We start from the raw sequence: 27,711 nt of genomic DNA, 5'->3' as shown, positions 1-27,711 counted from the left end.
GTTATTGAAGTTTTTCTTTGGAGCCACACTTGTGCTGGCAACAAGTGCACATTGTCGTCACACACAAACGACTTTAGCCTTGAGGCAATTTTCAGTTGACAAGTGGCTAATTATAGCAGCGGATGAAGCAGCAGATGAGCATTGCTCATAGCCCACATACTCCATAGCCTCCTGAGACAGACAGAACGTGTCCATGGTTGGGACGGACCTGCTGAAAGGCTGCTTGTGTTTGCACTCAAACACTGAAGCTTTGCCATATGCTGCCAGCGTCCATCGCCAACCAGGAGCACAGGCTGCGGTCAGCCGCCAGAAACCATATCTGAGCCTCATTCACACACAGCGTGACAGAGCGGTGTGTGTTTGGGACTCTGTCCATGTGAGAACCTGTTCTAGACAGTTTGTGAAGAGAGGGAAGAGTTTGGAGTCCCAGGTCCTCTCCGGTCACCCGGTCAGCCAGTTCTACTCATTCAGAGAACAAAGGAACGTGTCTTTAGCCATCGTGCTGAGACATACTTAATAAATGTTAGCATGCTAATACCTCAAACTTAATTGGGGAGTGTGGTAAACACACGTTACTCCATCCAGCTTTTGCAGGTTCCTTTCATGGGCAACCAGCCAGAAGAACATCTACACTTCGTCAGTTGATTGATTCATCAGCACACATGTTGTAGGGCTGAGATGACTTTTCATTATTGATTAATCTGATAATTAATCACTCCCTATGAAATGTCAGAAAATGGTGAGAAATATCTAAACACATAGATTGTTTTATTAAGGGAAATATCAAAATAACAACAACAAATTGAATTTGGAAGCTAGGACACAGTGAAATAGTTTTTAATTTTGCTTTAAAACATGACAAACAATTAATCAACTATCAAAACAGTTGCCAATTAATTTTCTGTTAACTGCAACAATGATTCATAAAAATACTTTGGTTGCAGGTGCTTTTAACTTTTTGAAACCTGAAAAATAATGGCTTGATTTACTTAAAAAAACATGAGGGCGGGGGCAAGCAGTGTAACAAGAAATGGCTCCAAAATTAGCAAAAAATGAGTAAAAAATTACACATAAATAAATAAAATAAAATAATAGATAAATAAATAAGCAAAAAAAAAAAAACTTAAATAAATGAAGTAATCTAGAAAGATAATAATAATATGACTCTCAACAATGGCTATTTTTTCTGTAACATAATTTTAGATATTTACCTAAGAGAAGTTTCTGGACATTTTTCCCTTTTTTTGATAATATCTAAAAATCTGCAGCAATTCATTTTCAGATTACTTCCCTGTCACCTGTCACCTTTTACTTTTTTAAAAATCTTTTTTGCAGTTTGCTGGACATTTTTGTCATGTTACTTATGATTTGCCTGTGTTTTTGAAAGAAATCAAACCAGTTTTCTCAGATTTTAGAGGATAAAATGACTGGGAAAGACTTCTGAACACCGCACATGAAAACTGATGTTGATGCGGGTGTGAAAGGGTTAAAGGAGGTCATCAACAAACATGCACACAATCACCTGTGCAGCCTTACTGCAGAGGTTTGTGGGAGATTGCAAAGACTGTTAAGAGAATCCTGAGTTTATCTCAACATATCTGCGTCTCTTCAGTGAAAGTCATTAGCAGGCATCAACTGTAAGTCAAACATGTTGAGAAAGCTAGCTCCAGCTTAACAAGCACTGATTGCATTAGACTGAACATACGTTCAGTAGTCGTACTGTCACTCAGTGCAGCTAAAGCCAGCTACAGTGCACTGATGTGTGTGTTTACTTCCTGAGAAGTTTCTGTTGCTGTGTGCTGAATGAACAGCTGCTGGGATAATGATGTGTGAGGAGTGAAGCAATGTGACAATGGAGCTGGAGGAATGTTGCAGGCACCCGGAGCAGACTGTTTGGCTCTCCCCAGCGTGCTGTACCACCCAGCGCCTCGCCACCATACACGGATACGTGTGTGTGTGTGTGTGTGTGTGTGTGTGTGTGTGTGTGTGTGTGTGTGTGTGTGTGTGTGTGTGTGTGTGTGTGTGTGCGCGCGTGTGTGTAACAGGGATGTGGATTGTCAGAGGCTGCAGATGGTGTTCTGAAGTCCAACAGATGAATGAAACCTACTCATGTGTATGTGTGTCTTAGTCCAAACCTGAGAGCAGACTGAAACAAAGTGCAGGGTTTAACACAGAGGGAGCAGAAATGATGGTGTGTGTGTGTGTGTGTGTGTGTGTGTGTGTGTGTGTGTGTGTGTGTGTGTGTGTGCGCCCGCGCGTGCGTGCGTGCGTGCGTGCGTGCGTGCGTGCGTGTGTGTGTGTTTGTGTGCGTGCGTAGATAATGACCTGACTGGTTTCATGTAGCTACTGTAATGCAGAGCTCATTACAGTCCACTTTGTGTTGGGAAATGAGCTGGGACAATGGCAGGTGGTGCACTACACACACACACACACGCAAAAATGTTGGATTTAACCCTTTGAAAGGTGGTGCAACATCACTTTTCTTGTGCTGCATTCAGTATTTAAACCTTTGAACCCTGAACAAAAGACAGTGAGCACTTTGGTAATAAATGTTTTAGAAATTGTAAAAATAAATACAAAAATAAATTAATAAAAGAATAAAAAATAGTAGATTTAGAAAACTGTTATTAAAAGGCCAGTGAAAATGTCTAGGGAGAAAAGAAAAAAGTATACATTAACAATGTTTATGATTATTATAACTGAATATTTGAAATTATGTTACAAAATAATTATAGTTTTTCATAACTTTTTCCAGGCATTTACTAAACACAAAAAAATATTTAGTTAGTTAGTTGGTTAGTTTTTTGCTTTTGTTCTTTGTAGTTATTATAGTTCATTTTAATGTATTTATTTTATTACATTAATTTTCATTAATTAATTGACTGAAATGAACATGTTTCCCCCCAAAGACCATGAACACGCAAACCAGTAAAATTATAGTGAAAAAAAGAAAAATAAAGAAACAGAAAAAAAAACAGTCAAATCAAAAGTTCGAAAAGGAGTAGGACGAAGTGAAAACTTATCTGACCCCCCCATTGTTCATTAACTTATAAATCTACATATGCTTACTCACTTGAAAATGTAACTCATGAATGCAAAAATAAATAGAAAAGAAATATATTATGCAAAACACACACACACACATATATTATATTATATATATATATATATATATATATAAACATACTACTATATGTAATTGTAACCAAATATTCCCTACAAAATAGAATACAATTTATAAACAATTTATCATATATACTATAATTTATATATTGAGTTAATTTGTTTTCTATGAATATATATATATATATTATATATATATATATATATATTTATCTATATACACATTGCTCATTGCCTTCTTTTTACACAGGTTTCAAATGGTTAAAGAGGGGAACACATTTTTTAAAAACCTTAATGTCCAGCTGTACTAATCAAGCATGTGTAATTAATTGAACACTCATAAAGAAAATAGAAGTATCAAAATTCTCAGTGCCAAAGGTCATATCTGAGAAATAAAATACCTGATTACAGAGGCTGCAGCATGCTGTCTCTGTAATGCTGAATCTCTTATCTGTCTCTTCAGTTTGACCCCTTCCTCAGAAAAAGTCAGGTGTTGTTTTCCTCTGAACAGCCGAGGACAGCAGCGTTTACCTGCTCGGGTTCCTCATTCATAGTAGATGTGTGAATTTCATCTGCAGCAGAAACACTCTGCTCTCCCTGCAGCAGAGTCTGTCTTCACTTTGTGTTTTTGTGACGTACAGATATACACATATTTGTCTGCACATTTAATTTGTCATGATTTTTAGAGAGACATTGCTGTTGAGTTTTTTAATGGTATTATTTTGGAGCTTTGAGCAACACAAGCTTTGTGCCGTCTAGTTCTATTGTATTGGAGGGAAGGCAGACATCTCTACAGCCGATATCTCCAACACTCTGCAACTTGCAACAAAACTATCTAGACTGATAAGTAGCACTGCAGGTGTCCATATTTAAAAGGGTTAAGACAAGCAGTAGCGTATGCTAGTTTGATGATGATATATCGGGGAGCCATGATGCCCAAAAATGAGTTAAACTTCATTTTGAAGAAGTTTATTTTGCTCCCAGTGGAAATATTTCCCACGGTATCTTAAATAGCTCCTGGCAGGACACAGTCCATCTCTCAATCTGCTGCATGTTGGTGAGGAGGAGGAGAAGCAGCCGAAGCTACAAACTGCTTTTAAAATCCAAATGAACTTCAAAAGAACAGTGGGCTCTTTCCCCCAGGGACAGAGACTATTTCCATCTATCTCTTTGTTCGTTTACTCTTGCTCCTGTTTCCCTGCAGCCCTCCTCTCCTCCTCTTCCTCCCAAAACTCTGCGACCCCCGGTGTTGTGTGTGAGATAGTGATGTATAATTCACTGCTAACCTTCATCACAGCAGCTACCTGGACAGGATGGCAGGTCATCTGGTGGACTCAGACAGATGAAGGAGGCTGAGGGTGTGTGTGTGTGTGTGTGTGTGTGTGTGAAGCTATAGGTCAGGGCTTTGAAGTATTATCCTCCTCTGCAGGTGGACTCGGGGGGGTTTGAAGGGGCAGGTTAGGGCTCGGTCATTTCCACGCCAACATCATGTTGCCGCTGACTTACCTATAGGACACTTTGCAAGGTGGTCCAAATGTGAAAGCACATGGAAACCACCAACCAAACCCACTTCACAACTGCCTCCTTCACTCAGTTTGATTTGAACTTGATTCGGTTCGGTTCGGTTCGGTTCGGTTCGGTTCAGTTCAGTTCAGTTTAATTATTTGAGTTATTTCAGTTTTATTATTTGAGTGCAATCTGTGTTGAAGCAAGTGTTAAAAACATAATAAAAACACATAAAGCACAAACAGTATGACACAGAAACATACAACAGCTGATGCAATAACACCTCTTGTAGCGCCTGCTGCATCGTCCCCATGGGAGCCAGTTCCTACTGACAAGCACATAGCCATAGCATCATGTGACCTAGAAAAGCAAAAAAAAAAGTGTTTCCATTGCAGTTTTGTGAAATTTGACTTTTTTAGAATTGCCTGAATTACCATCTCATGTGAGCACTTTGAGCACTACAAGCTGAGTGCCATCTATATATCAGCAAGAAGGCTGACATCTCTACAGCTGATATCTCCAGCACCCTGCAACTCACACTTAAACAATCTAGACTGATACATAGCATTACAGATGGCAAATATATCTTTTATCATTCGGGCAATAATAAGAGTCTCTCACATACAGGGTGCCTGCAGTGGAAATAATAGCCTTTAAGTTTGAGCGGGCAGATGGCGTCTATTCTACCTTAGACCAATGTGGACATTACAGTGCTCAGCCGTGATAAATGCCGGCTAAAACGCCTTTCTCCTTTGAGTGTTCCAAAACGAGGAAATGTTAAATATGCCCCCCCTCCTCTCATTTATTCTCCCCTCTACCCCTCTTCCTCCCTCACACAGGGGACTATCAGCAGGGCAGGAAGTCCTTTTTTACTAAGCTAAATGCTTTAATTAAGCCTTCCGACCACTTGGGAAGAGACAAAGAGGTAATGCCATCAGCCTCATTAAAGCTCGCTGCATCTGCACTCTGCTCTGCTATTAGCTGCCATGGGAGCACTGTCAGCCGATACTTAACTAACCTGGCTGTGTGCCGCCGCACACATAGACGCTGGAGCGGGGTTACAATAACCTGGAGATGCCCATTAAAGCTGCTTTGTCCTTTAAAACCTGGAGTGACGTCACTTTTCTCGTGCTGCTTTCAGACACCTTTCACAAATATTTCACCCTTTGAACCTTAAACAGCTTGGTTTGATTTCTTTTGAAAACATGGTGAGAAAAGTAATGAGCAACTTAATCAGAGGTGTTTCATCGATTGCAAGAAATTAGTAGATTCAGAAAATTGTTGAAATCTAGAAAAACATCGAGTAAAAAAAATGAATCAAATTATATTAGAAAATTATTTTACTTTTAAAGTACCTTTTCTGTGTCATTTCTTTATTTGTTTGCTTTTTCTTTTTTTCTAATTAATTTTTAATGATTTTCAAGTAATTTTCTCGTACCTTTGACTAATTTCTTTCAAATTGTTGTGTCTGCCCTTATTCCTACATTTTTGGAAGAAATCAAGCCAATGAAATTAGAACAAAGTTACAAGAAAATTTCCTGAAACAAAAAGCAAAAAAATTATTTTTTTAAAAAAAGAGAGAGACAAGAAAATGACCTGAAGAAAGTGCAAAAAATAGAATAAACTTTTTTTTTCTGTTACATGATTTTAGAATATATAATTACAAGAATTATGAATATAGTTTTCTGGACATTTGTCCTTTTTTTTTTTTTTTTAATAATATCTAATATCTATTGTCACCTTAATAACTTACCAACTATTTTTTTTTAAATGTATTTTTTTCCAGCTTTACAGACATTTATCATGTTTTCAAAAGAAATCACACCAATTTTCTCAGGTTTCAGAGGTTTAAATGCTCATGAAAGTTGTCTGAACGCAGCACAACAAAACCGGTGTCAATTGGGATTCTAAAGGGTTAATATATTATTACAATCCTGGAGATGGTTTGAAAAAACCTGCACTTTTTCGCGGTTCTCATAAAGCCTTATGATACTTTGAAATTACAAATATTAAAAGTAGCTACCCATAGTGTCACAATTGATCAACATAACTTCAATGATGTGTGACTGACTCAGTCAGGAGTTTTGGTCCTTTGGGTTCATCTCACTGATTTTCACGTCACTCTGTTCCTCGTGAAACCTCAAAGGTCGTCCATCTTGATTTCTCTTTGAAAGGCAATCCGAGGCTGGTTGCGGTTGAATGTACAGGAGTCAGTCCAGAGACACGTCTGCCAGGTGGAGTTAACAATATTATGGCTTCAATATCTTAACAATGGCAGCAGAGGGGGAGTCTGCACACTGAATATTGTCACCAGTAATGCAAGCCCTCAAAAACTGATTGAGGCAATATTTCAACCACAAAGATCTTTGTGGGAAATCATGCTTTGGAAGATCCGTCTTGTTGCATACATGCAGTGAACACTTTGCCTTGTGTGCCTTTGGCCACTGTCCCGATCCCAAACAGGTTATTGATATTCTGTTCTTTGTTATAATCTTATTTGCTACAAAGACTCTATTTCCCTAATCCTATGAAAACGGTATGTTTTCATTGAGTGCTGCCCATCTCCAGTGCTCTGCTTTGCTGTCTGGTGAAGGTCAGTCAATGATAATGCTTTCTGAGACGTTGTTGTTGTGTTGCTCCCCTCAGGCCTGGCCAGGGCCAAGTCGGTCCCCAGCCATACCTACTCCAACGAGGTGGTGACCCTTTGGTACCGACCTCCAGACGTCCTGCTGGGATCCACAGACTACTCCACCTGCCTGGACATGTGGTGAGTACTCCTAACCCCTGACCCTGAGACCCCCCCCCCACACTCTTTCTGTAATTAATCCATTAAGATATACATCTGTTTTTTACTGTACACAACCCATTTTAAACCCACTAACGTGTAGCTTATCCTAACTGGAGGGTATGTTCCCTGTAGTGTGCTGTAGATTGATTATGTATTGTAGTTTCTTTCCCTTCTGTGTTTTCTCTGTGTGGTCACCCTTCACCTCCTGTATCCCACTCCCACAAACAGTGTGGATCTGGAGAGGCAGAATCATACACATTCATCCCTCTCACACTCACAGATGGAGCCACTGCAGATATGAGGGAACAACTAAACTGCAATGTGGTCAACTTTTGATTGGTCTCTCACACCACCCGAGAACACCACTAGACACATGAGCAGACACATTATCCCGGCTATTACATAACTTTAAGTAGGACTAATGATTAGGAGAAAAAAATGTAATCAAAATTTTACTGACCAATATTGCATAAACAATTTAGCTTTAAAATCTTTATCCCAAAGCCGTCGGTTAACCGTAGCTGGTTGTCTAAAGAGAAAAACTAAGAAATGCTACACTTGAGGGTGAGTTTTAACATCATTTATGGAATGACAGGGATGCCGTCAGGACTGACATGCTTGTGCTGAGGTCTGATAGCATCACCAAAGTGCCACAAATGATTATAAAGCACACCCTTGAGTGTAATATTGCGATTATACAACTATTACCAACAAGATTAAATATTTAATCAAAATATATTAATGTTTTGGGGCAATTAGCGCTCAAAATACAAAACTTTTTGCAACTGTTAAGCTCAGTTTCCATAGAAATGCATGGAGTCTGACTAATAACTGGAAAACAATTGCGTCAGTAGAATCCTAAATGTAACGAAACCTAGTTTACTACTCCAGCAACTACTCAATCCGATTCAAGTCCGACTAAGGTGTTTACATGACGCAATAGCTCAACTTCCAATTGCCTTATCTGGATGTGTTTGACTGATTTTGAGATATTCAATTTAGTACAGTTTCACCCGGACCAAGATGTTTACATGTATTTACGTCCAACTTTAGTCCGACTAACACAACAATTTGACTTTTTCATCATATAAACGTACTGAATGATTAATCTGCAATATGTTTCACAGAAAATTAAATTTTGACTACCTGAACTGTAATATTTGACTCTGATGGAGAGATGCTGAAAAATACGCAGTTAAATTTGATTCATTTTCTGGACTTTTACTCACAAAGAAAAAAATTAAGTTGAGCAAAACTGCAACAAATGTTCAAACAGGAAGTGGAAAATGAATTTACCCCAGAGGTGCAGGTATCCGTTTCCTCTGCTGGACCAGCCAGTCTGCACCTAGTGTCCCTCTCCCCTGAGGCCTCCCTCCAGCGCTGCTGCTGTTGGGCTCTGTGTAGCCGTGGTGACCCCTTCTGTCTGGGCAGTCAGCAGGGACATCCCATGAACCCCAGCTGCATCCTGCAGCATCCAATTACAGAGCAGTTGGGGGCTTTGGGGCTCTGGGAGGCAGAGGAATTGTGTCTGCTTTAAGGGTATTTGCAGGTGGGCAATCTGCAGGGTGGCGTTCCATCCCACTGAGATTCACCCTGCGACACACACACATGCACACACACTCACCCTGGTCACTTAGGAAGCAGTCTTCCATGAAGAAACATCTCTTGCAGGACCAAAAGGTTGAGCAGATCTGTCTTCCTGCCATGAGAAGCATCCATCACAGCCGCCTACAGGTTACAGGCTGCCCTCTGTGAGGAGGGGGACGTGATGAAAAACAGGCAAAGAGCTGCTCTATTTTTAAATTCCTGCAGATCTCACTTACATCCGTCAATCAAAGTCAATGCTGAGATCACTCATGTGTGGTCATGCATGGATTAATGTACAGGTTCAGTTATGGTAGCCTGCACTGCTCCACATCTCCATCTGCACTGGCGATAGCTCTGGCCAGAGGCGTTATGTTTACAGGTTGTCCATTTTACGTACGTCTGCACCTAAAACGCAAGCGCCTCATTCCTAACAACATCACTATCGTGCTCAAATGATGTCAAAACACACACTCTCGTGTAATATCGCTTCATTATGCAAAACCTCTTTTGGAAAAACAATCCTCTCTATTTAAGAAGCGAAACTATGGAACTGTTTACCAGCTAAACTGAAAATGTACAACGGAGGATTACAGCCATGCTAAAGAATAAAAAGTTTGGTTTCAAGAATAAAGTCCTGTTATTGCTAAATTACAGTTACAGAATATTTGGAGAAAAAAAGATGTAATATTTTAAGAAAAAAAGCAATCTAACATGCGAGAGCACATGCCTCCTTGGCAACCTTTGTCCCCGGTTGCCAAGGAGGCTGCCTGTGCTGTCGCATGTTTTAAATTACGACTTTATTTGTTTTATATTCCAACTTTATTCTCTTAATGTTGCAAGTTTATTCTCATAAAATTACGACTTTTTTTGTTGTAAAACTACAACTTCGATTACAATTTTATTCTCAAATTATTACTTTTTTTTAAAAATAAATAAGTAATACGTGATAAGGTTGAATTTAAGAGGTTTGAATTGCAGTGAGCCATCTCTTCTGATTAGTATAACCGCTGAAACAATATCATAATCCAATATAGGGGCACACCAAATGACTTGAGCAAACTGATAGAAAGTATAACATACAGATTAAACTGGTATTGTTTGGGGACTGCTCTCATCCTCACATACACACCTCAGGTAAAACATCTGGATGCTTTAGCAGAAATCCTGGATGCTGAGATTACAGCTGTGACATGGAGATTGATCCATCTTCATGATGCAGGATTTCATCCACGGCAGGCTTCAGGACTGTTGAAAAGGAAGGAATGTAGACATTTTGAGGGATGAATTTATAGTTTAATTTATCTGTCTCTCTGTCTCTGTCTCTGTCTCTCTCTCTCTCTCTCTCTCTCTCTCTCTGTCTGTATCTCTCTCCGTCTCTCTCTGTCTCTCTCTGTGTGTCTGTCTCTCTGTCTTTATCTCTCTTTCTCTGTCTCTCTCTCTGTCTCTCTCTCTCTGTCTTTCTCTCTGTCTCTGTCTCTCTGTCTCTCTCTCTGTCTTTCTCTCTGTCTCTCTCTGTCTGTCTCTCTCTGTCTTTCTCTCTGTCTCTCTCTGTGTCTCTCTCTGTGTCTCTCTCTGTGTCTCTCTCTGTCTGTCTCTCTCTCTCTGTGTCTCTCTCTCTCTGTCTTTCTCTCTGTCTCTCTCTCTGTCTCTCTCTCTCTGTCTTTCTCTCTGTCTCTCTCTCTGTCTCTCTCTCTCTGTCTTTCTCTCTGTCTCTGTCTCTCTGTCTCTCTCTCTGTCTTTCTCTCTGTCTCTCTCTGTCTGTCTCTCTCTGTCTTTCTCTCTGTCTCTCTCTGTGTCTCTCTCTGTGTCTCTCTCTCAGTGTGTGTCTCTCTCTGTCTTTCTCTCTCTCTCTCTCTCTGCATTGCTGGTGTTTTCGGCTCAGAGGGAGTGAGCACTGAGGCAGAAAGTGAATCTGTCAGGAAACAATAGCCCTTTGGCAAATTACACACACACACACACACACACACACACACTTGCACACCTGCAGTCTCCCTCTTTACTGGACTTGATATTTCTCAGTGTAACAGCTCCTCATTGATCCACAGATTTACTGATTTCAGCCTTCAGTCAGAAAGAAAACATATCACTAAGTTTTTAGAAAGACTTTTACTGTGACGTTTGTTGGAGAGATGACTGTAAACTGTAAACCTGTTGTGATTTTCAGTGATTATAATGATAATGATTATTTTTATTTTTTTAGGAGCAAATATTCAATGATTTCAGGACAAATTAAGAGAATCCAGTGCACTTGTAATTAGGCCCTTAAATGGGCAGGCTCATATGAATATTTTGCAAAACTAGTTAATTGCTATTTTCTTAATGTATCTAGGCTAAAATAACAGAATTTCATGATTTCTTTGTTTTTTAAAATATGACCTTTAGTTATGAAATAACAGTTTGTATCTCCTGAGATACATTGCCCTAAAGGGTATAAATTAAACACATCCCCCTTTATTGAACAGTCCAACATTTTATAAACAATAATTACCCTTCTTTCATGTTTTGCACACAACTTTTTAAAAAAGCTGAAAAAAACAGAATAATTACTATTTACATAAGGCATGTTTTAAATGCTCAAAAAAATCTAATCTTTGAATTAACAATGACCTATTAACATTTAGAAACAAAAAAATAATTCCTGTTTTTTATACTTACATCTTCACTGTGGTGCCCTGACACTTTAAATATCCCATTAAGGATAGTACAGGTTAGAGGATGATTTATCTGGTGCAGTAACACCAGATGGTGTAGCAGCCTCTAAATCTGATGAACCCTCGTGAACCAAAAAACTAAGAATAAAAAATAAATAGCAATCAATGTTTCACACCTTTATATTATTGATTATCTGTAGAAAATAGGCCTAAAAACATACATTTATCTGTGAGTGATTACTGCTAAATTTAATACTTTTATCTGGGCAATGTGTCCTTCAGGATACAGATATTGAATACCTAATTATCAAAGTTGTGATAATGCAAATCATTATTTTTCAACAAGAACATATGAAGTCATTCTTAAAAAAAAACAACAATTTTCTAAAACAAAATTCCCCCCAAAAATATAATAAACATGAAAAAACAACAACACGTACCTCATGGCCATCAGCTTTGTTCACATGGGACTATATTTTGAATTTTGAAACCAATGATGAGTATATTTTTGAATGTTGGCATGAAGTCACATGACCTGAATAGTTGATCCATTTTCCCCTTCATGTTTTTTTATGATATAAAGTGCACTCAATGCCCCTCCCCCAAAGCCTGTCAAATGATTATAACTCCCAGGAAACAAAAAACATTTAAGGTTTAAGTTTTAAACAAAGCCAATGTTAAAATAGAGGCTTTATCATGTGCTGCTCTCTTTTTCAGGGGAGTGGGCTGCATTTTCATTGAGATGATCCAAGGAGTGGCTGCCTTTCCTGGGATGAAGGACATCCAGGACCAGCTGGAGAGGATATTCCTAGTGAGTGACTGATGCTGCAGCGTCTACGTGTGTGTTTGTATGAGTGTGTGTTCTGAAGACCTGGTTCCATGCAGCCAGTGCTGCTGGATCTCCTTTCCTCTCAGTCCAACAGCAGCAGGAATATGGCTGAGTACTGTCTCAACAGTTTTTATAGAGATGGAAACACAAAACCTGAGCTTCAGTGCTGATGCCCGAGTTTTAGGAATATTTTTGCCATATAGCAAAGTGAATCAAGCCTCTCAAACACATCAGGACAATAACTTTGCTGTAAAGACATGTAAACTGAAGGACTTCTAAATCTTGACACTGTTCTGAATGTCAATAGGTTGTCAGAGGTTGGATGTTGAGCCTAGACTGAACTGACCGACATGATATTCACATAATCTATGGATGTTTGCTGAGCAGTAAAAACATGTTATACATGACAGCAAAATATCAGAAAAATATATTACTAAAGTACATGTAACCAAGACCTGACAAATCTGTCAATTCTAACTTTCAATACCCAGCAGTTTTCAATACTAGATGGAAATATGAACATTTTTCAGTCAGTATTCAAAAAGTATTGAGGTTCGATAGGTTGTTTGCACATGAAGTCTCATCACAGCGAATAACCACAGACTGAGCAGGACGTGATTTCTGCATGGAGAAGCGCTTTAAAAAAGTTTGGTGTTGTTTACGGCTGTGCCAACTGGTCAACCAGGGAGTAAAAAACAAAAAAAGAGCTATGATTGAGTCTCGAAAGTAGTGACATATTAAAGGCAAGACGTTTGAAAAACTCAAGGAGAAAGTTAAAAAAACTTCAACTTGCACGACATGGACAAATATGCGTTTTCGTGTCCATCGCATTGTGTCCTTCATGTCCATTGCATCGCCCAGCCCGAATTTGCTCCTGTCTATGACTTTGCATTGACTTTGTACGTAAACACACGGTGTGAAGCACTCGTGCCACGTCCGCTGTGAACGCACGGTGAGAATGGTCGACCTAACAGAAGAAGGTAAAAAATAGTAGCTAAAGTTAGCCAACTAGCACATAGCCCGATGCTAGTGCTGCATCCATCCATGTAAAGTTACTTTAGAGTTGAAACTGTAATATAAAAAGACTGACTCTCAAGCAAACACACTCACGCACAAATACAAGATGGCAGTCATTCAATGCTGCCTTTGATCTGATGGCTTTGACCCAGTCACACACAAAATAGTTTTAAGCCTCAAGACTCTTGTTCGCCTTCATTTGGCTCGCTGTGTAGTAGGAAGTCTGCAGGACAAAGTCATTTATGCAATTAATCGCCTCCATGCCAGGCAAGTTGGCTAACCTGTGGGAACAATCACTTTTAAAGCATAGGGATCATATCTAATGTGTCGAGAAATGTTCTGATGATATCTGCAGCATGCAGGTTCATCTTGGGGTTTAGCATATTCACTTGTTCTCCTTTCCTTATTATTTCCAACTGTTGTTTTTCACTTCTTGCCCCCAATCTGACTTTTGCACATCAAAAGCAAGCCAAAAAGTAGGTGCATCTAGCAGCAAAATGTAGTGAGGACTTGAAGAGCCACTGGCTGCTGCATCTACATGCACTGTCATCGTTACAGCAACAAATACAAAGTGTGTGTCCTAATCATAGTTCAGTAGTGTGTGTCCTGTGTGGCTGCTGACAGTGCAGTCAGCTGACATGTTGATCACAGTAGACAGCAGCAGAGGAAGAGATGGCAGCTTCTGATCTGGTTCAGGAGTAGTGTCCGTCACTAGGGCTGTCTCCCTGTTTCCAGTACAGTTTGGTTTGCAGTGTTGCTCTGTGTGCAATAATGCAGCAGCATTAAAAAGTCTGATGCTATCGATATGTCTTTTTCAATGTGCAGCATGTTTTATGCTGTAAAATGCTTGCATTTAGATGCCATACAGGTTGGTCAGGCTTGTTTCTTTCTGTGTGTTGTGTGTGAAATGAAACATATTTCGGTGAGATGCACAAATCTCACCTGGAGCATGAGTCTTGGTTTGTGTTTCCACATGCTGATGGCAGGGTCAGGCTGTGGTATAAACAGCATGAATCATTGCTTTCACTCTGCCTGGTAGCAAAGCTACAGGCTGATGATCTAATGTTTTCTACACACACAGTCGGCCCATTAACCCTTTGAAACCTGGATCTGCATCACTTCTCTTGTGCTGAATTAAGACGCCTTTCACTAGTATTTTAACCTTTACAGCGTGGGCAATTTTTTTTGATGGAATTCAAAAACATGGAAAATGGCAATGGGCAACAATGTCCCTCAGATTATTAGAAATTAGTGGAGTGAAAAGTATTTTTAGAAAGCTAAAAACTATATATTTGTAATTACCGTAATAATATATTTAAAATTATTTTACAGAATTATTACACATTTAAGAAGTATTTTGAGTTATTTGCTTTATTTTAATTTTTTGTGTAATTTTTACTCATTTCTTGCTAATTTCAAAGAAATAAAATTGATTTGACCAAGGTTATTACCAGTCTGGTGGTGGATGTAGTGCGGTGTGAAAAAAAAGTAGTTCCTACATGAAACTGGCTCACAACAAACTCTGTGGATTATCTTGAGTAACTGGATCATGATTCCTGCAAAGAGACATGGCTGTTTGATTTTTATAAATGTATTTTTTGGCACTTTGAGCACCACAAGCTGAGTGCCATATAGTTCCATTATACTGTTGGTTGTGGGCCAGTTTCATGTAGGAACTACTTTTTATAAATATATATATCCCTTTAAAACCTGACCAAGTGGGAAGGAAAAATCCATTTCACAAGAAATGAAACAAAATAAAATATATTCATATTCATATAGGTATTCAGGGGTAATTTCTTGTGACTTTTAATTTTTTATTATTTTTTATTTTGTTTCATTTCTTGTGAAATGGATTTTTCCTTCCCACTTGGTCAGGTTTTAAAGGGTTAAAGTGAAGTGAGGTCTCATAAATTCCTCAAATCGCCTGATCTGCCATCTCCCCGTATAATTTCATCCCCGATCTCTTAATTGAAGCGGAGTGTAGCAGGGCAGACATAATGGATTTATATTCATAGGCTGGAAGGGCATGAATAATTAATGTCGAAAATTACAGAGACGAGGGAACGAAAGGCTTGGACCAGGGAAGAAGTCAAGTATGAAGACAAAGCGTGTTCTCTGCTGGCTGGCCTCTGGGCTGCAGGCTAAAGATATGCATCTGAGATTGGATGGATTTTGGATGAAGGGATGAGTGGAGGTGGAGGAGGCCCTGCAGGTGGGGGGTTCTCACAAAGCGTTGATACCTAGCAGGAGGAGAGGCAGATGAAGAAAATGCTTCTTATTGATTGTCTTTTACGCCAGCGGGGACGAGTGGGGCTTCCTGTGCACATCTGTAAGAGGCTTCAGTCCTCAGCGATCCAGCTCCCCTCTCAGACACAAAGACTCTCCATGATTGGACGGGAGAGGAGGGAGGTCCGACAGTCAGATGGCCTCTGGCCAGACTGACGATGAGGCTCAGCTGCACGCTGCTCCCCGACTGAGGCTTTTGGTCAGAAACCTATCTTTCTTTTTTTTTTTTTACTCTCTGGCGCCATCATGGAGGTCCACAGGAGAACTGAATGTATGCATGACAGTCTTCATATATGACAGTCAGGCTCAACAACGAGCCTCAACACTCACAAGTGAAGACCAGATATAAAGTGGTCTGTGTCACCGCAGATCCATTCAGAAACACAGCGACTTCACATGTTTTATTTCAGTTGTTCTAAAAACATAATTAGATTAATTCTATACATAGAGACTTAATATTACACACGCTCTGCGCACAAAATGTGCTTTTCCAAATCAAGCTTTAAAAAATATTATACATACTTTCACTGAGGTAATTTTTGAACCAACATCAGTCCTAATAATAAATATCAAATAATTATTAATTTTCAGAATTTGAATCATTTAAAACCATGATTTGTCATGATGCCACTTTGTTTTTAGATTTAAAAAACCAAACAAATATTTAAAAAATGAATTATTTTCAATATACTATATGCTAAGTAGATTTTTTTCACAGCCTGGAATATGTCAGTAATTTGCAGCAACATAGATTTTTTAGATTAGACATTACACATAGATTCTTTTTTTTTGTGCAGTGTCAAATACTCACACTCATATCGCTCTGCACACAAAATGCACTCTTCAAACTCAGGCTGTAAAAAATGTTATATGTCAGTATGGTTTTCTACTTTCATTGAGTTATTTTTTTTTCAGTCCTAATCGTAAATATAAAATATTGTGATTGACATCTACTGTATGAAACACGCTGACTATGGATAAATACCCCATACAACCCCATGTTAAATAATTTGAACTATCCCTTTAAGGATAAAGAGAAACAATACACAATCTTTTAATTTTTCCCATATCCGTTTTTTTTTCCAAAACGCTACTGTGAGAAATTTAGCCTGATCAAAGTAACTTGATTTCTTTTGAAAAACAAGGGAAGAAGGCATATGACAATGACAGAAGAAATCACCCAAAAATTTGCAAAAAAAACATCAGTAAAACGTGCAAGAAAAAAAAGGACATTAGTTTTAAAAAAATATATAAATATATAAATGAAAAAACAAAGAATAACTTACCCGATTAAAGTGCTCAAAGCATAATGATTTTTGATTTTTATGATGACTCTAATACCATTCCAAAAGGGAAAACACTTGGACCCATTAATGTTGTCATGTTTGAAATGGTTTTGAAAAGATTTTTTTCGTTCCCTTGCTTTTTTATATTTTAAATTTTCTAACATAATTTCTTGCAATTTGTGGAACATTTCTTACTAAGTTGCCCTTTGCTTTTTCCCCTTGTTTTGTAAGAAATCACATCAGTTTGTTCAAGGTTCAAATGTTTAAATACTTAAGTTTCATCTGGAAGCAGCGAAAAGTGGTGTGAAAAGAAGGTGGTGTGAAAAGAAAAGTGGTGTTGCTGCAGGTTTCAAAGGGTTAATGGCCCAAGTGCAAGCGGTGCATGAACCAAAAATGATATAGCAAAATAGATTTTGTCAAAATTCCCCCACACTTAATCAACAAATCAATGCAGGTGATTTACCAACATTCCTACATTTACAACATTTCAGATGTATTATTAGTATTGGTTGAAAAGCATCTACTGGTTAAAGAATGTTTAATTACATCTCAATTGACCTTTTTTTCCTGTATTTTACCTCATCCCTACAGTGATAATTCAGATCTGTCTGTGCAATTAGGCATTAATGCAGCACAATTTTAGTTTAACCTCCAAATAAAGTGGTTAGACATCAGGAGTTTCTATAAACTGAACTTCAGCATAACTTCCCTCAACATAACATTAACTTTCTTTGATATTCCAGCCTTTCTCCTTGATTTTTATTCAAATGCATCTTTGTTTATTCTAGAAATATATTCCATTACTCCAGAAATCCTGATGGGTCAAACTGAGCTTTTGCTATTTCTCATCCAAATCACATTCAGTGTTTTGGTTAGTGTGCCTTCAGCTGTCAGCTACAAGTAGAAGAGACAGATGAATATGGAAATGTGGAGGTGTGCGGCAGCTCGGCGAGGCAATGTGCGATCACAGAACTAGCCTCCACCTGTCAGAGCGAGCCTGACGCTGACATTTCCATCCATCCTGCCGCGAACCTGCGTGTCTGCTGCCGGGCTGTCAGGCGGGTCAGAGTGTGGATGCACAGCCGCAGAGACTCATGTTGAAGGGCACCATCAATGAATTATGCGGAGTCAGAGGCATCTTAAAGGCCATGCTGTTTGAAGAGAGGAAGCGAAAGGTCAGCCTCCATCACTGTTTGAGAGGCACCCTGCCAGGAGTTGAGTCGGCACATTGAACACGGAGTCTGCAGAGCCCGAATGTCACATGGTGGCCTGGAGTTTTTTCTCATGCGAGCCGAACCCACAGCGGAACGGGCCGTTTCAATTCATGCGGAAAAACAAGGGTTGTTAACTGTGCTGCTGCTCAGTGCAGGATTCAAAGTGTGAACTTGGAGCTAAGTTAGTGACAAATGGTAACCAGCTCTTCAAGATTTGCTGCTAAATATACAGAAGACTTTCAAGTCAAGTCAATTTTATTTATAAAGCCCTTTATTACAAATCACAATTTGTCTCAGAGGGCTTTATAGCATATGACATCCCTCTGTCCTTAGACCCTCACAGCATCTAGGGAAAAACTCCCCCCAAAAAACCCTATAACAGGGGGGAAAAAATGGTAGGAACCTCAGGAAGAGCGACTGAGGAGGGATCCCTTTTCCAGGACAGACAGAAGTGAAATAAATGTCATAGAAAACAATTACAGCAGCTGAAAAAATGATATATAGGAAAAAGAAAGAGAGAAGAGAAAAGTGGGAGGAGAAGGGAAGGAGAGAAATGCACATCAACAATAATGGTAACAATAACATGACAGTGACAATCATAATAGACATTTATGATAGCACGCAATGTTACACGCAGATATTGTAGCTTATGTAAGTGGTGATAACAGTCATATGTGTATATTAATATTGGAGGCATGACTAATAATAATAATGGCAGTAGATGTCGACTTAGAAAACAGTGTACTGGTCACTCTTTGAATCAGTCCTCACATTTAACACTGCATTCTTGTACAACTTTGTCACCAAGAGCAACAAAAGCAAGAAAAACTCACCAGAATCATCAAACAGGCAGCTAAGATCACCAGCTCTCAGAGCTTTACAGTAAGGCGGTACAAAGAAAAGCAGACTGCATCACTGAGGAGCCCTCACAACCCCTTCACCACTTGTTTTAGTTACTCCTTTTGACCAAACATTCAGAGTACCTATGGCCAAAAGGAAAACTTGCAAGAACTTTTTTATTCCAACCGCAACTGACTTTTTTTTCAAGATTATTTTTTGGCATTTTAGCCTTTATTAGATAGGACAGATCTATCGCGTGAACGGGGGAGAGAGAGTGGGGATGACATGCAGCAAAGGGCCATAAGTGGGAGTCGAACAGGCGGCTGCGGCAAGGACACTGCCTTCATTCATGGGGCGCCTGCTTTATCCACTCAGCCACCGGACATCCCTGCAATTAACTTTTTAATCGTGGTTGACCAGTATTGTTTTTTCCAGGACAGATACTAATACTGATTATTAGTACTTAATGAGACCGATAACCATAGCATATATTAGTTTAGTGGCTAGCGGACTTTTTCTCTACTCACAACTTTACCAATTTACATGCATCATTTATGCTTTCTGTTACTCAGCGCTGGTTTAACTCACTGCATCTCCAGACAGAACAGCAGTGATGAATTTCAGCCTGCATGCACATTTTATTTCATACTAATATTGTTAAAACTGCTAATGCTGCTGCAAGAAGTTAGCGGGGTGAGATACCTGGCATGTCATGTTTCCTGAGTTTGGCTTTTGTTTACATATGACATGCGTTCTGTCTGTTAACAAAAACAAACTGATCAAACAGCGTTTTCCTCATCATGTTTCTCTGTGACACAGAATTTCAAAATAAAGGCTCATCCGAAAGAGGATGATACGGATCAATGTTTGCATCAGTGTTATGTGATCGTTTCTCATTTAATCTATTGATGCTGATCAATGGATCCTTACACCCTAATGGCCATAAACAATTATTAAACATTGAACCAGGCTCCTGTGGAAAATAAATGATTAAAAGTAGCATTTTTCTTCTCTCCTTGTTTGTTCAAAAACATTTTTCACAGGCCAGTTTCCCTCTGATATCACACCTCCGCAGAGTTATTATCCCTGACAGCATTAAGGCTGTGCCATTTCCTGGGCTGTTCACCGTTCCTTCAGAGACGCGTGTGCATGTCAGGCGTAAATACATGCTTCTATTTAATCAGAGAGTCTGTGTCACATGCATGCTGGTGTCTTTAGTAATGAGATAACTGTGCTTATCCACAGGCATACAGTCTGTGTTCTTCTTTAGATAGTCATTAACATGGCTCTGTGCGTGTGTGTGTGTGTGTGTGTGTGTGTGTGTGTGTGTGTGTGGGTGTGTGGTGTGTGGTGTGTGTGTGTGTGTGTGTGTGTGTGAAACCCGCTCACACACACAAATACACACACACACTCTCTGAGCATGCCTGTGTGGATTAAAGTCGTGCCGGATGAGGCCCGGCTCAGGCGAGCTGGTTAACTAGCTGTCACCACACAAAAGATTACGTCCACTGGAGGGACTTTATGAATATGGACAGGTCTATCTACAGGAAATAGCCTGTCAGGCAGAGGTGAGTGCGTTGGCGTACCAGTGTGTGTGTGTGTGTGTGTGTGTGTGTGTGTGTGTGTGTGTGTGTTTCTACTAAAAAGACAACGAGCTGCCTCCTTACATTAGTGTGACTGAAACAGCTGTTTGTGGTGAAATATGAGCGTTGCCAATCTGACAGCCATGGAGGATCTAGCGGCCAACGTTTCTGTGCATAATTTACACCAACACATTGACAAGTTTATGTGATCACAAAAATCCGGTTATTGTCAGTAATCAGAGTTGGGCATTAAAGCAGTTAAGATGTTTTTATTGATTTGATTTCTTTTGAAAACGAGCCTAAAGAGGCAATGTGGTAGTGACTTGTCAACTGATGGTCAAAAGTGGCCACGCTATGCATATTCTTAGGCTTTAATAAAATGTAAACGGTTGAGTTCTATAAAAATTAACCGGCTTACAGTTGTCATGAATGTTGACATTAGCATTAGAGACCAAAACTGTTTTGTGCCAGGCTGTAAACATCTTAATTTCTGCTGGTAAGTTGGACATTCTAACATGGAGGTCTCTGGGGACTGACTCGCTCTTGGGGCCAGCCTCTAGTGGCCACTGGAGGAACTGTTTTTGGCACTTCTATGTTAGCTTCGTTTATCAGCCTAGGAGTTTGCAGCTTGCTCTCAACTCTACTTCATATTTAGTGCAAATTTGGAAATGTTAGCATGCTAACACACTTAACTAAGGTTCTGACAATATGATAGACCTTATCAGCCGAACGTCATGTGTGGTTATACCAAGCTATCGCATGATGTTTATTCTTCTTTCATAACAATTAGTCATAGACTTAAATGGTGAAAATCAAAGGGTAAAACTGGTGATTCTTTATGTTTGCCCAAATCCCATGAAAAGATACGTTTGTCCATATCACAACACTATATCTGACCTCTCTACCCTGTAACTAAAACACCTAGTTACTGTAGCTTTAAAAAAAATGTAATTCAACAATGGCTTAAAAAAAAGCTTTTATTTGGGACTTTTTTCAGTGGCAAATTTGCTGACGATAGACCGTAGAAGTTGACCAATATTGTTTTTTCAGGACCAGTAGCGATGCCAATTATTAATAGTTAATGAGACTGATAACCAATATTTGGAACCAGTTTGCATTTACAATAAAAATGAAAATATTCCTTTTTAAATTTTGAATGTGGAATATAACAAACTCCAACACAAAACTTTGTCTTAATGTCTCTAGCGAATGTTTAATCAACACTGAAATGTTCAACATCATATCATATCATCATCAGCAGGTTCCCAGCAACTTTTTTTATTTTTTTCTAAAGTCAAGTGAAAGTTTAAATGGAAAAAAAAAAAAAAGCTCCCTGAGTTTTTACAAAATTAAAGTACCTCCCATGTTGAAACTTTGCACTTTTTTAATTAATTTATGTTATTGGTGATCATTAAAATTGTAAAAAGGCCAATACAGATAATCGGCAAATGCCAAATATCAGCCCCAATAATCAGCCAGGCTGATAATCTTGTAAAACAACTGTGTATGTCGATTGAGAAAAAGTAAAGAAAACATGGACTTAAAAAAAAATTTAAAAGATTATAATGATATAAGGAGCCTTTCCAAAAGAGCTTTCTTTACAGTAGAACCATTTGAACACGGTGCGATAGGCTACAGAGCAGGGCTGTTACAGCAGCAGAAGGGTCATGCATGGTGGTGCAAAGACTGATTTCCTCCCTAAAGGACCCACTTTTTTCAGAGTGTATTCCTGCTATGACGAGTAAGCCAGTGTTCATGCAAGCTGATCTTCCCTCAGGAGAGCGCGAGAGGCTGCTGGGGAGATAAATAATACCATTTCAGCGACAGCCGCTGTGTCAGTGACATGAGCATCCATCTGCTGAAACGCAGACAGGATGGTCGGGGCTTACCGAACGCATTCCACCCGTCGCAGCGGGAGACAGCTGATCCACTTGGCTCTGGTTCTGATCCGTTTGACCCCTGCCTGGAGGTGACCCCAATCTGTTTGGCTGTGAGCGAGGTTGGAAAGAGGCGAGGGGTGGGACTGGGATTTTCAGGGAAGAGAAGGAGATGAGGGCCAGGGTCAGCGTTAGGACAAAGACAGAGCAGGGGAAGAATGTGGATGAGGCAGGGGTGAGATTCAGCTGTAGCCGGGGTCACTACTCGTACTTCTGCTTGGATTAAGGGCTTGATCTCTGAGGGAGCAAATGCAAGTTACAAACCTGGACCCCCTACAGACAGCTTCGAATCCTGCAGGATAGAATTCAAATAACTGTTGCCAGTATTAAAGCCTCTGGAAACGTAGCTTGAAATAGTAAGAATGCACATATTATATCGAAGTTGAGTGTCTCGTTAATAGAGGTTAACCGATATTGGTTTATCAGGGCCGATAAAGACACTGATTATTAATATTTTATGAGTCTGTTAACTGATATTTGTAACCAATATGGATTTACAGTAAAATTGAAAATATTCCTGTTAAAATTTTGAATATGGAATATAAGAAACTCTATCACAAAACTTGATTCAAATGCCTTTAGCAAAGGTTTAATCAAAACTAAAATGTTCAATATCATATACAGCAAGTTCCAAGCAACTTTTCTCTATAAAGTTGAGTGAAGATGTAAATAAAAAGTGAATAAATAAAAAATAGCTTCCTGAGATCTTACAAAGTAAAACTCCTCTCATGCTGACACTTTCTTTGCACTTTTTAAATAATTAATTTTATCGGTGACCATTAAAATAAAAAGCCGATACAGTTAATCAGCAAAATACTAAATATCAGCCCGATAATTGGCCAGGCTACAAAAATCTGAGTGAAAATAAATGTTTCTAACTATTAGAAAACTAAGTTGAAAACAGCTGGTTTGAGGAAAACAGCATTTCTCCAGACTGTGTGGGCGTGGCAGAACATGTTTTGATTGACACATCTCAGATCCCACTTTTGTCAATTGTCAACAACCATATTTGGCGAATGACATTGCCAAATATGGTTACGTTACATCTACAGTATTGAAAGGGACGCTGAGGGATTTCAATGTGGCATGTTAAATTAGTGTTTTAAGTGGCTCCTTTAGAAACAGGGCAGTGTGTGCATGTGAGAGCCTGTGGTGTGAGTGGTCGAGCGAAAGCCTGTAAACGGGTGATACAAGTGTCAGTGAATACATCGGAGTGTACTGAGCAGAGCAGAGAAACAGGTCTTCACCGAGCAGTAAAAGTGGTCAGTTTAGCAGTTATGGTATGGTGTGAGTCACAGTTTTCGGTTAATAAATGCTACTGCTTCTCAAGACCAAGTGCAGCTCCAGTGTTTTGCTAGCTGCTGGTCAAAGTGAAGGGAGTTAACCCCGAAGTTACTTTGGCCCTGGAGGCGAAAAAATCTCCCTAGTGCTCACTGACTAAGGTACAGCTGAAGCAGGAAGGGTATCATGTATCAAGTGACTCCTGACTTTTGATTGTCTTTATCCATATTACGTAATATGGATCAGGGATAACCACGCCCAAATCAAACCAGCCTCAGGAAACTGTGAAAACTAAATTGTCAAAATTTCAAATTCGATAATCTTTAATGCTTTTTATTAAACATGTAAGACCCTAAATTACATATGAAGAACGTTTTGGGTGATTTGGGTTTCTAGAGGCTTTAAAACTGTTAAAACCACAAAGATGTTTTTCTCTTACATTGGTGAGAGTGCTCTTGATCACTCATAAAAAAGAAAGAGCAAAAATAAGAAAATGTTGGGTGCTAATAAAACAAGAACAAGTAGTTCTTAAAAATAACAGAAAAAGTGTCTGCATATAGTTTCTTGCATGAGGCCCGATGAGTATTACATTGTTCTGAGGCTCCTTGTGTCAGCTGCCTCACTGTGATGAGTCTATCGTTCAGTACACTGACTTCCCAGGTCTCTCTAATCTTTTCATTCTCTCTGGCAACATAAATATTGGGGGTCCTGTCTGAAGGTCAGACATAGTATTTGTTTGTGTCTGGCTCTGTGGGTGGTCTGTAACTCGGTTTGGAGGGGTCACAGTGTGTACGTCCAGCAGCATGCACATGCAGAGCTCAAGGTCATGACCTGTGACCTCACAGGAATTCCTCTGAGGCACAACTTTCTCTCTCTAATCCTCCGTTCTTTCTACACACCCTCCATTCACACACACACTCACATACACTGTGAGATGAATACAGACACAGCCGTGTCATCCCTGAGGGGCCGCCATGTCCTCCCTGTCAACATGCCGTTTTATATGTCCATTCCCCCGTCTCTGCTGCGTTGGGAATTCACTGCATCAGCAAAGAGATTTTTTCCATGTAGGAACAGAAAGAGGAGGGAATTAAATGACAGCATCAGCATCTTCTGTTCAAAAGTCAAACACACGTCGTCTTTACATTTAACTGAAGATTTTGAGGAGCAGTGTGAACTATGACTCGTGTCTGTCTGAAGCAAAGGCAAGAGTAGCATGACATTGCTTAAGAGCCAGAAATTCTTATAAGGAGGATACAAAAAAACATGAGACTTTAAAGTACTTTAAAGGTAACTATTTTTTAGATCAATAGTCAGCTTCCAATATGAACATCGACTCAAATCCGCTTGTTTGTCTAATTTAGACTGCTGAAGCTTCGTATTAGCTTCAGAGGTACTTTTGAATCCATGTTTTCAGCAAAGGAGGGGATTTTGTCCCCCATCAGTAGGTGGGTTTCCATTACAGATTTGAGCATAACTTAGGCAATATTTTTGAAATGTCAATAAAACACAATTGCGAGAAGACTGCGTTTCCATTGAGTAATGATATGTGACTTCTCTTGCAATGTTATGGACATGGACAATAAGTTTAAAAAAAGTTTGTCTTCTTGGTAAATGATATTAATCGTGTACAGATGAGAACAAGACTTCCTGTCATTTTCACTGAATCCAACAATAAATTATCTCTAAAAGTAAGTAATTGAAGGTAGATAAGATCGCCAATTAATCATGACTCCATCATTTACTCCAGCTGCTTTGTACTCTATCTTCCTCCATCATTTTTTGGAACTTTATCAGCGTGCAGCTCCATCATCATCATGTTGTAGAAAGGCTTTGAATTACTCTCTGGATGTTTAGAGGAGATGTGCTCTCCCTCCAGATCACTCCTTCAAACTTAATGACAAATACAGAGCTTTTCATCATTTGGGAGTGCCTATAACCAAAGTTTCCTGATCTGCCACAGCTTAGTTTTAGTCAGGTTTAGGTGCAAGAACTACTTGGTGGATTGTGGTTTGAGGTTATTAGGAACCTTGTTAAGGTAGCTTTGTTTTAATGGTTAAAAGGCAGACTGGTCTCACTCCCAGGATATCAAAGTATGGCGCTTAGGCACTGTCCAAGAGGAGGCTGGAGTAAATGATGGAGTCATGATTAATTGGTCTGTATCAATCTAAAAGGTCAGCTTTTTTTCAAACCTACACGGCTCGGTTCAAAATTTTGTTTCAAAACGAAACTCCTCATCTTCTCTCTGACATAATTTTGACGTCAGATGATTTGCAACTACAACACTTTGTTGTGATGTTTGTTCAAACAGAGAGACAGAATTCTCATCTGTCACTGGATTTAAATTATTGCCTCTGACTGCACTGAATGCAGAAAAATAACAAAAAGTGTCCATGTCCTAACCTCTGTCATTAAAAGGAATGTATGTACTTAGATAATTTGTTGGTGGATTCAATGAAAATGACAGGAAGTCTTGCTCTCATCTGTACACAATTAATATCATTTACCAAGAACTTTTTCGAGCTCAAGCAATTCATCTATCGATCAATTTTGAGCTTATGGGGACTGACTGTCCATCTGTGGAGCAACTTTCTCTGCAGCCAGTGCAAGAACGTAACAGTGAAAAATACTTCTAAGATCTTTTAATTAACCCCTTTTCAAAGGCGTATAATTATAGTTATTAGAATCTGATGCGGTGCAGTGTGTTATTTAATCCACAAACACAGTCAGACTTCTGCTCAGTCAAATAGCTGGTCTGATATTAACAGGCGTAGCAGCTGTGACATTATAACTATCTGCTGACGTGTGCGACAAAACGTTGGGAAATTATAGGTTTTGCAGTTGTGTTGAGCTTCTTCTGCTGTCAGGATGTGCAGGGATGTTGCAGCTCTGGAACACAATGTTTCCTCCTCCTTTGTAACTCATCGCGCCCGCCCTTGTGTGCAGAGGACTCAGCCGTCCTGTCATGATCCTGCTAATCCAGGCTGGAAGGTTACACTGATGTGACAGTCAGCCAGCGCACAGTTTATCTGTAATCTCCCTTTTCCATGCTTTGCCACTGTATCCAGTAAATGTTATTTTGGTGTGAATGTCGACTTGGCCTCGGCAATCGTCCACAGACTCCTCTGTTATCATCTGGGCATGCTGATGGTGGATCAGTGGCAGGTATTCAGAGACAGAAAACCACCACAGATATGGAGAGAGAAAGGCTGCAGTCAACATCTATAAGGTGACAGAGCTGACCACTGAAACAACATGACCAACAAAGAAGCAACAGCTTTCAGCCTCCATGCCAGGCTTTAACCCTTTAAGCAAAGTGGGTTGATTTATTTAAAAACGGGCAGAAGGCAAACAACTTCATAAAAACATGGAAAAGTTACAAGCGATTGCCTAAAAAGTAAGCAACAAAAAAAAATTAAAAGCTAAAAAAATACAATCAAATAAAATAATAACAATACACTTAAAAAAAACAAACAAAATGGCTTTTTTTTAATAAATGTGCTGAAAAATATGAATTGTCTATCATATTTTTTTCTGCAACATAATTTGAAGTATAAAATTATTGATATCTGGAAATTATTCCAATTCATATTTTTCTATCATTTTCTAATAATCTTTCCCTTTTGAAACTTTTTTTTTCATGTGAGTGCGTCACCTTTTACTAATTTCTTGCAATTAGCGGGGCATTTCTTTCTAAGTTCATAGTTTTTTCCCCTCCATACAGTTTATGAAAGGTGTGTGATTGCAGCACAAAAAAGCTATATCCATCCAGGTTTCAAA

General features: G+C 39.2%; 1 protein-coding gene across 1 annotated transcript in view; it reads left to right on the top strand.

The window, feature by feature from the left end:
- The window catches only part of cdk14 (cyclin-dependent kinase 14), a 229,031-nt gene that overhangs the window by 118,385 nt on the left and 82,935 nt on the right, over positions 1–27,711 (top strand). The window contains exons 9-10 of the mRNA XM_042490904.1: positions 7,276–7,396; positions 12,373–12,466. Coding sequence (XP_042346838.1) covers positions 7,276–7,396; positions 12,373–12,466 — 215 coding nt within the window. The remainder of the gene's footprint in view (positions 1–7,275; positions 7,397–12,372; positions 12,467–27,711) is intronic.

The sequence above is a fragment of the Plectropomus leopardus genome, chromosome 7, assembly GCF_008729295.1.
Source record: "Plectropomus leopardus isolate mb chromosome 7, YSFRI_Pleo_2.0, whole genome shotgun sequence".
NCBI classification, from domain to species: domain Eukaryota; kingdom Metazoa; phylum Chordata; class Actinopteri; order Perciformes; family Serranidae; genus Plectropomus; species Plectropomus leopardus.
The sequence above is the reverse complement of the archived record's forward strand: the minus strand, read 5'-3'. Positions and strand labels throughout refer to the sequence as shown.